At 45.1% G+C, this 10,758-nt stretch overlaps 1 protein-coding gene across 1 annotated transcript; it reads right to left on the minus strand.

Moving 5' to 3' along the window:
* Window positions 1-1,007: 1,007 nt before the first annotated feature.
* Window positions 1,008-1,937, minus strand: LOC119341422 (gibberellin-regulated protein 5-like). Its single transcript, XM_037613296.1, has 3 exons — window positions 1,727-1,937; window positions 1,561-1,618; window positions 1,008-1,447 (listed from the first exon to the last, which is right to left on the minus strand). Exons 1-3 carry the CDS (start codon window positions 1,784-1,786, stop codon window positions 1,266-1,268), a joined length of 300 nt encoding a protein of 99 aa, XP_037469193.1. The 5' UTR covers window positions 1,787-1,937; the 3' UTR covers window positions 1,008-1,265.
* Window positions 1,938-10,758: the final 8,821 nt, after the last annotated feature.

Genomic DNA, 10,758 nt, shown 5'->3' on the forward strand with positions numbered 1-10,758 from the left:
TTCTTAAAATTTAAAAAGTTATTACCATTTTTTCAAAAAATGTTTATGTTTTTTCGAAATTGTTAGAGATTTTCAAAATAAGATGGCATTTTTAGAAATCTTTCCAATTCAAAAGATATTCTTGTTTTAGTGAAATTTCACAAATTCAAAATAGTGTTTGTGTTTTAAAGAAACTAATTTTCTTAAATTGTTCTGAATGTTCAAAACATGTTCTTGTTTTAAAAAATTGTTCACAAATTCAAAAAATGTTCATATTTTCCTAAATGTTTTATGTTTTCAAAAATTATTTGTGTATTCAAAAAATCATTCAGATTCAAATTTTGTTTGTCTTTTTCCAAAAATCAACGGAATTTTTCTGTTCGCACTTTTGAAAAATGTCGGGATTTCAAAAATAAATCATGTTTCCAAGAATATTCAGTTGTTCTCAATTATTAAAAAATCCAAAAAGTACACAAAAATCAAAAAATGTTTCGAATTTGATGCTACAGTATGTTTTTAAACATTCGCACTAGCCATTGGTTGTTAGCAGGACCCATTTGTTCGAGTGGCTAGGAGAATGTGGTTGAGTTTTTTAGGTCGTGAGTTCGATCCTACAACTCGTCGGGTTCTTTTTTTTGGATTTTACTGGTGCCTTACAAACACAGGTCGTTTTGGTGGCCTACCAGTGGGCTGCCCAGCCACAAACTGTTGTGTGTCCTACGCGCTATTTGAGATAAAAGAGAATATGCTGCTTGGCTAAAATTGAAAAAAAATATGGGCACATGCCAGTGAAAAGAGAATATGGTGGTTTGACTCTAATTTAAAAACTGCGGTAAGTGGTCGTTTTAGTGTCTGCATGATCCATTTGGATGGCCTCAGTACCAATAACAACAAAAGATGCTCGTTGCACATCTGAAAACGAAAGAAAGATGAACGGGCGTTGCATGCTTTTGTTCATTGTGATAGCTCATCATTCATGCCGAATGGTACGGGCGCTTCATGCTTCATCTGACTTTTGAGACAAGAAGAAAGCACGGTGCACAGGCGCACAAGGAACAATAAAGCTCGATAGGTCCCACTATAATCATGTGGGAGTGGCGGAGTGCCTCCAGTTTTCCACATCTTACTGATAGAAATACAGGTAACTGGGAGGGCAATTCACATGCCACTGATTAAATGCCCATCACATAATTCAGATCTACTGTAGTACATTTTGATGGCCGAGCAGTGAATAACCATCAACCGCAAGCTGGCACCCCAGAAGAAGAAGAAAGAAAATCAAGAATCTAGGGGCACTTGGGGCCTCCCTCCTTGGTCTTCCAGTTGTTGTAGCAGGGGCAGGCGCCCTTGTTGCCGTAGGTGCCCGGCGGCACGCAGAGGCAAGTGGCGCAGCACTTGTTGCAGTAGGTCAGGCACGCCTTCTTGTACTGCGTCCCCGAGCACCGCGACGAGCACTTGGACGAGCACTCTGCACAAACGCCCCCAAAACGTCAGTTTCTTTTTTACAAAAAAACAAAAGGACCAGGCTAGAAGAAACGCGGCGAAATGCGCTAGCAATACTGCGAGTGCGAGTGGGTTTACCCCATGGCTTGAGCTTGCCGCCGCCGCCGGCGCCGCCGTTGCCGCCTCCCATCACCTCCTGCACGGCACGGCCCAAAGGAGAAGAGCACCGGTGAGTGAAGGAAAAAAACATATGAATGCATGGCTGAAGGATGAAGGAGAGAGGCGACGTGGCATGGGTGATTACCACGGGGAACGCGACGGCGAGGACGAGGAGCGCCACGAGGAGGAAGGAGATCTTGGCCATGGCGCTTGCTGCGTCTCTTCTCCGCGTGTGGCTGGGTAAGAGCGATGTGAATTGTGGACTTGAGAGGTGAGATCTTTTGGTTGGGTCGCCTGGGTATATGTAGAGGAGGAAGGGCAGCTAGCTGGGCACGAGGCGGGGGAGAGAGGTGGTGGACGGTGGTGGGGGGTGAGCAGTTATGGAAGCGTTACTGTGGAGAGGACGGGCCTGCTCCTGCTGTCTGTACTCGGCATGTGATGCTCCACTGGCTGCTCTGACCATGCATATGCGTTACAGACCTGCAGTGCACCGCGACCCTGCTCTCTTTTTCCGTGGGAAGGCTCTTGCTTTTGCATTTTGTGCTGTGCCGAGGGTAGGTGATACTATAACCGTGACCGTGAGTAGGCAGATTTCTGATAAAAATATATGGGATCACAATCGGCAAAAGCAATATCTCTTCTAGGAAAAGAAGTTGGACTCTTGGCAACGCCAACATTCATATTTTGCTTGGTTTTGCGAACAATAACTGTCGTACTAGAACAAAACCACACTTTGTGTGTTATGTTAGATTAAAAGATAAAGACAAAGCTCGTTAGCAGATAACCACAGGTTGCATAGTCATATAGGGCTTGTTTTAGTTTCATCTGTAGCAAAGTTTTACTGGGCAAAATTCAGTTACTAGAGTATTTATTGTTGTTGATACATAATTGTCATGAGTTTGTACGTATATATAGCAATAACGCGAATAATCGCAAGTGGACATGCGTCCACGCGCGGCTGGTATCCACACCGCATGTACTCGCGTGATTCGTGCAACTTCAATACGCGTGAGCCGTATAATGATTTCAACCCCCATATAACAATCTGTATAGCTGCGTATTTTTACAACTGACATGCGCAGTAGATGGCCTGCAAGGCAGGGGCGGGGCATTGAACCGAGGTGTGGGCCGCTCCCATCTCAGACATTTTTTTGGAGCAGATACATAAAGGCACCCAACACTATTTATCTCCGGCCCTCTCCATCCCGCAGCTCCTCCCTTATCTTCCCCTGATTCTTGCAATCTCTTCCTCTCGCATATCTCACATTAGTTCATAAGCTCTACCTCATGGACAGCTGCAACCAACGGTAACATGCACCAAACTTTCTACTTTTACTCATCCTCACACCAGCCAACGCTCACTCCCTCACATTCATCCTTCTCCTAGACTTTGATTGTTCAACTGCTGGCCTTTCCTGCTATGTGTTCTATCATATGCTCCACTGCCCCCCATGTTCAAGTCTAGTTCATTATATCTCCTTCAACAAATATCCATTCATCACATTCAGAGCAGGTAGCTCTCCATCCGCCTCATCCTATGGCCTGAATGGATTAGTTCATCAGCTTCCTTCAACACACCTTCTTATGATCTAATCCATCATGGGTATGCAACCTGTGTAAAATCAGCTGGTGGATATTGCAAGTTCCTGTACTAGGTTACCAACGAGCCTTGGAAATGAATAACAAAAACTCGCCTGAGCGCATATTTTGAGCGTAGGAAAGGTCTTGCCATAGTAGTGCACATTAACGAATGGCTAACCTTCCGCCGTAGCTTGAGCTTGATGCCATGGTCACCTTCTCAGCGGGCAAGTTGAAGAAGGTTGTATGTGTAGGAGTATTACTGTTACCTTCCCGTGAAATTTGTTATTACCGCAACGCGTTTATGTTATATACATTAATTCTTAGGGGGATATCCTATCATCCACGAAGCATTAAAATGAACGAAGAGCTCTGATGAACTGATACAGTAGTACCCTCAATAGTACACGAGCAAAATGAACTTGGGCAAAAAAAATGAAAACGAAAACGGCAGGCCCACACTTGTTAACTGCCATTCAAGGCATATAGTTTTGAGACAGACGTATTTAAATGGTGTTGACTTTTAAATGGCCTGCATCACATTAACATGGCAGAACGGTAAGGACCGTATTTTGCATGTGTAATCGCTTGTATTCAACTCCATTTAAGATGGCTAGCCATCAAACCATGTACACGTATTTGCTGAATTAATCTGTCGAATTGTTTGGGTATTCATTCAATCACTATATTAGTTGCTAATCTTATAGCATGGATGGACTGTCCAGATTCCATCCTCGCGCGCCACCATGTCCCAAAAATCCATGTCGTAACTATTACTCCTACTAGCAGTAAATCTAATTTTGGCAGCACTATTGGTAGATGGGCAGTGGGCCTTGCGTAAAGATGACATGCACAAATCGAGAGAGAAAATATCCAAAAAATCAGGTAAAGATATACAAAAGTTTTTTTCTTGCAAATATACAAACGTTTGACAGCAAACTAATGGTAGCTAAATTTGTGGGCATTCAAATTTCTGTTGTAGTTCACGAGGAGGATATAACAAACCAAACAGACGTACTATAATTTACACATATGTTAACACTAACATGGAGCGTTGGTAGATGAGTAGTGTTATTATTCTTGCTGCCAACAAGTTGCAAGCCAAAGTGGATGAGCCATAAATACAGAGTGGTGGGTAGGAATTAATCAGGACTCCTTTGATTCAAAGTCGATGTATATTATTTTTTTGGAGGATTTGGATCCTCAGAATATCTTCTACGTAGAAAATTTTCTTAAAAACGAATCAGCAACACGTACTTTTACAGTTTGGGGCTCATTCCACTTAATTAAATTATGATTCCTTTACAGTGGTCATATCCTAATGCGTTGTTTAGTTACACTAGAATCTAAACCGGAGTAGATCGCGCAGCAAGCACATGGCGCAGCCGGCAGAGGAAGAAGTCGAGAAAATATCATGTGCGCTACTACTGTAGCTCAGAACAGAACTTGAGCAGGTCAGTATCAGCAGCGACGGGACTGGCCTAGGAGAGGCCTAGGGCGTACCCTTCCCAACGACCTAGTACTACGCCGTAGTAGCTGCGACGCTGCGGCGCGCCCAGGTCAGGTCTGGAGCAGAGCGCGCGCGGTTCCCGGCGGCGAGTGGACAAGCATCGATCCATTGCGCGGTCGCACGGTACACGGCGGTGTCCTCGTCGACGCGCGTGCGGGCACTGTAACTGCTGCGGTGCTGCTAGCCTGCTATGCTGGTAGTTGTTGCTGGTGGAGTGTTTGGCACTTGCCATTACCACCCCGCATGTGATGCAGCAGCCGCGGAGGTCTTCCCGTCTCACATGGGAGAGCCCCACCCGGATGGCGACGCCATCATGGCCCGGTGCGACGAGCCAAACTCGACGGGGGCTCACCGTCAGAGGAGGACGCGGTGGTCTGCGTCTGTCCATGTGCCGTGGTTGCCGAATGCCGCCCGGTGAAAGCTATGGGACTGCATGAGGAACAGGTAACATGGGGAGTTCTGTGGAGTGTGGCAGCGGCCAGGAGAGGCGAATGTTAGAGCATCACCAGCTGTTCGCCCCCGGGCATCGAAAAAGAGCGGGCCTGGAGGCGAGCCGGCGCTAGTTCGGTCCCTGGGGTCGGTTCGCTCCCAGTCACACGCCCACAGTCGCTGTGGGTCCATCTCGGCGCCTCTAGCGGCTTGGCGAGGCGGGGTGGGAGCCCTCCTCCTAGGCTCCAGTGGTGGCACACTCAGCCTGTGACTGGTGTGCCAGGGCTCCTGCGGTGGTACTGTTGTTGCAGTTGGTCGCCGGATCTAGGCGGCTGGATCTGGGGCTTTGAAGGCGGTCGAGACGATGCACATGTTGTCGGGTGGATTTCTTGGGACAGATTTGGGTGAAAACCTGCTTTTGATCGATGGCCGGAGCCGGTGATGACGAGGTGAAGCTCCCAACTCCACTCAATACCTCCGGGGGAAACCCTAGATTAGCTGATCGTATGTTGGCGGCAAGCATGTGTCGGTACCCCCTTCGGGGCGGCATTCTTGGAGGTGCACTCGGCTTCGTGGGACCAGCGGACGGCATCTTTGGCGGAGCGGTGCTTCATCCTACAATTGATGGCGACGGATCTCGACGGCGTGGTGCAGTGCAGGTTCAGAGTTCAATGAGCGAGGATGGACTCATGCAGGAGGATGATGCTGTCTGGCGTCGTGGTGGCGTCGATGGTAGAGAGACCAGGCACGGTAGATGCAACAGTACAACTCTGAAGACGGATTGGTGGCAGGTGGTTGCGGCGGCCTCATACCCGGCAGGCGTCCTGGTTGAGGAGTGCGCCGGACTGGTAGGTGCCCCATACTCGGCAGGCATCATGGTTGGGACCTCAGTTCTTAGATGTTTAGGTTTGGCTGCGATGTCCGTTTGATATTAGGCCCAGGCTATCAGCGCCCCTTCATCAACTGGATAGGAGTAGCGATAGTTGTTGCTTAGACGGTGGCTTTAGTCTTACTGTTGTATGACTTTGTAAGGTCTTGTGAGAATAATTAATAAAGTGGTCGCATGCATCGCCCAGATGCAGAGGCCGGGGGTCCTCCTCCTTTTCTAAAAAAAACTCTAGGCTCCAACTTCGAACTTGCTAGGCCTAGTGAAGCTCGCCAGCGATACTTTTTTTGGAACACAGTACAGACGCAAGCGCTCATATACATGTGCATACATTCACCCCTATGAACGCATACATGCGCACCCTAACCTTATGAGCACCTCCGAAAAACTGAGCCCACATATCATCTTGAAATTTATGAAGTCATCGTAGGCACCTCGTCGTCGACGAGAATGCCTCCTACCACTGAATGTGCATCGCCGGAAATCCTGAAATAAATCCAGGAATAAATGCGAGCATCAGGATTTGAACTCTGGTGGGCTGGGTTACCACAGTCCCTCTAACCATCCAACCATTGGTTGGTTCGCCTTGCCAGTGATAATTATTTTTTCTCCTTTCTTGCGGGGAAGCTCGCCAGCGATAATGTTTTCCTAAATTGCAAAATTTCAAGATCAATTGGACTCTGTTAATAATTTACATATATGCAGAAGATAAGCATAGAAAAATAGCAATGACAAAACAGTACTATTCCACCCGCAAAAAAAAAACAGTACTAATCGTTGTGCGTTGTGAATTTCTTTTGACATTTCCAGACGCGGCTGATTTTTGTTTTGAATTTTTTGTCTCGCATTTTAAATGTACAAGCATACTCGGCACCCACATGTGAAGGCATGAGGTCGTGATATGTGTTTGTCCATGTGTGGTTGCCGGGGGGCGCAATCTATAAGACTTGAATGAGCGAGTAAATATTTGTTTGGGAGTTATTGATATCCCAATAGATTCAGGAGCGGTCATCGAGTTTCTATTTGTCGACGTTCTGGATACGGGGGTATCCGACTTGCCTGTCTGCGGTCCACTGCGTGGCTTCATCGACGGCCTGATACGGCTCAGTTTCAGCATCAACAACTCAAGACCCTCGCGAGGGCCAATGTTGGGGAACACAGTAATTTTAAAATTTTCCTACGATCACGCAAGATCTATTTATGTGATGCATAGCAACGAGCGGGGAGAGTGTGTCCACGTACCCTCGTAGACCGAAAGCGGAAGCGTTAAATAACGCGGTTGATGTAGTCGAACGTCTTCGTGATCCAGCCGATCAAGTACCGAACGCACGGCACCTCTGCGATATGCACATGTTTAGCTCGGTGACGTCTCTCGAACTCTAGATCCAGCTGAGGCCGAGGGAGAGTTCCGTCAGCACGATGGCATAGTGACAATGATTATGAATTTACCGGCGCAGGGCTTCGCCTAAGCACTACGACGATATGACCGGCATGAAAAACTATGGAAGGGGGCACCGCACACGACTAAAGATCAACTTGTGTGTCTATGGGGTGCCCCCTGACCACGTATATAAAGGAGGGGAGGGAAGAGATGGCCGGCTCAAGGAGGGCGCGCCAGGTGTGGGGAATCCTGCTAGGACTCCTCAATACAAGTAGGATTCCCCTCATCTTTCCTATTCCTAGTAGGAGAAGGAGGGAAGGAGGAAGACGGGAGAAGAAAGGAGGGGGCCGCCCCCTCCTAGTCCAATTCGGACCAGCCCATGGGTGGCGCGCGGCCACCCCTTGAGGCCCTTCTCTCCTTTCCCATATGGCCCATTACTTCCCCCGGCGAATTCCCGTAACTCTTCGGTACTCCGTAAAATACCCGAATCACTCGAAACCTTTCCGATGTCTGAATATAGCCTTCCAATATATTGATCTTTACATCTTGACCATTTCGAGACTCCTTGTCATGTCCGTGATCTCATCCGGGACTCCGAACAAACTTCGTTCATCAAATCACATAACTCATAATACAAATCGTCATCGAATGTTAAGCGTGCGGACCCTACGGGTTCGAGAACTATGTAGACATGACCGAGACACATCTCCGGTCAATAACCAATAGCGGAACCTGGATGCTCATATTGGTTCCTACATATTCTACGAAGATCTTTATCGGTCAAACCGCATAACAACATACGTTGTTCCCTTTGTCATCGATATGTTACTTGCCCGATATTCGATTGTGTTCAATCTCGTTACCGGTAAGTCTCTTTACTCGTTCTGTAATACTTCATCCCACAACTAACTTATTAGTCACAATGCTTGCAAGGCTTATAGTGATGAGTATTACCGAGAGGGCCCAGAGATACCTCTCCGAAACACGGAGTGACAAATCATAATCTCGATCTATGCCAACCCAACAAACACCTTCTGAGACACCTGTAGAGCACCTTTATAATCACCCATTTATGTTGTGATGTTTGGTAGCACACAAAGTGTTCCTCCGGTATTCGGGAGTAGCATAATCTCATAGTGTGAGGAACATGTATAAGTCATGAAGAGAGGAGTAGCAATGAAACTGTAACGATCATAATGCTAAGCTAACAGATGGGTCATGCCCATCATATCATTCTTCTAATGATGTGATCCCGTTCATCAAATGACAACACATGTCTATGGTCAGGAAACATAACCATCTTTGATTATGAGCTAGTCAAGTAGAGGCATACTAGAGACACTATGTTTTGTCTATGTATTCACACATGTACTAAGTTTCCGGTTAATACAATTCTAGCATGAATAATAAACATTTATCATGAAATAAGGAAATAATAATAACTTTATTATTGCCTCTAGAGCATATTTCCTTCAGTATCCCACTTGCACTAGAGTCAATAATCTAGTTCATATGGCCATGTGATTTAACATCAATAGTTCACATCTGTATGTGATTAACACCCATAGTTCACGTCGTCATGTGACCAACAACCAAAGGGTTTACTAGAGTCAGTAATCTAGTTCACATTGCTATGTGATTAACACCCAAAGATTATTAAGGTGTGATCATGTTTTGCTTATGAGAGAAGTTTAGTCAACGGGTCTATCACATTCAGAGCTATATGTATTTTGCAAATATTCTATGTCTACAATGCTCTATATGGAGCTACTCTAGCTAATTGCTCCCACTTTGACTATGTATCTAGACTGGTACTTAGAGTCATCTGGATTGGTGTAAAAGCTTGCATCGACGTAACTTTTTTATGATGAACTCTTTATCACCCCATCACCGAGAAACATTCCCTTAGTCCTTACTAAGGATAATTTTGACCAGTGTCTAGTGATCTACTCTTAGATCACTATTGTACCCCCTTGCCAAATCCATGGAAAGGTACATAATAAGTCTGGTACACAGCACATCATAATTTATAGAACCTATGACTATGGCATAGGAAATGACTTTCATTCTCTTTCTATCTTCTGCCGTGATCGGGCTTTGAGTCTTACTCAAATTTACACCTAGTAATACAGACAAGAACTTCTTCTTTGACTGATCCATTTTGAACTCTTTCAAAAACTTGTCAGGGTATTTAATCATTGAAAAAACTTATCAAGCGTCTTGATCTATCTATAGATCTTGATGCCCAATATGTAAGCAGCTGCACCGAGTTCTTTCATTGAAAAACTCTTATTCAAGTATCCCTTTATGCTATCCAAAAATTCTATATCATTTCCAATCAACAATATGTCATCCACATATAATATTAGAAATGCTACAGAGTTCCCACTCACTTTCTTGTAAATACATGTTTCACCGCAAGTCTATATAAAACTATATGCTTTGATCAACCCATCAAAGCGTATATTCCAACTCTGAGATGCTTGCACCAGTCCATAAATGGATCGCTGGACCTTGCACACCTTGTTAGTACCTTTAGGATTGACAAAACCTTCTGGTTGCATCATATACAACTCTTCTTTAAGAAATATCTATTTAAGGAATATAGTTTTGACATCCATTTGCTAGATTTCATAAAATATGGCAATTGCTAACATGATTCGGACGGATTTAAGCATCGCTATAGTTGAGAAAATATCATTGTAGTCAACACCTTGAACTTGTCGAAAACCTTTTTGCGACAACTCGAGCTTTGTAGATAGTAACACTACTATCAGTGTCCGTCTTCCTCTTGAAGATCCATTTATTCTTAATGGATTGCCGATCATTGGACAAGTCCACCAAAGTCCACACTTTGTCCCCATACATGGATCCCATCTCAGATTTCATGGCCTCAAGCCATTTCACGGAATATGGGCTCAACATTGCTTCCTCATAGTTCATAGGTTCATCATGGTCTAGTAACATGAATTCCAGAATAGGATTACCGTACTACTCTGGTGCAGATCGTACTCTGGTTGACCTACGAGGTTCGGTAGTAACTTAATCTGAAGTTTCATGATCATCATCATTAGCTTCCTCACTAATTGGTGTAGGAATCACTAGAACTGATTTCTGTGATGAACTACTTTCCAAATCGGGAGAAGGTACAATTACCTCATCAAGATCTACTTTCCTCCCATTCACTTCTTTCGAGAGAACTCCTTCTCTAGAAAGGAACCATTCTTAGCAACGAATATCTTGCCTTCAAATTTGTGATAGAAGGTGTACCCAACAGTTTCCTTTGGGTATCCTATGAAGATGCACTTCTCCGGTTTAAGTTTGAGCTTATCAGGTTGAAGCTTTTTCACATAAGCATCGCAACCCCAAACTTTAAGAAACGATAACTTTGGT

The sequence above is a fragment of the Triticum dicoccoides genome, chromosome 7B, assembly GCF_002162155.2.
Source record: "Triticum dicoccoides isolate Atlit2015 ecotype Zavitan chromosome 7B, WEW_v2.0, whole genome shotgun sequence".
Taxonomy (NCBI): Eukaryota; Viridiplantae; Streptophyta; class Magnoliopsida; order Poales; family Poaceae; genus Triticum; species Triticum dicoccoides.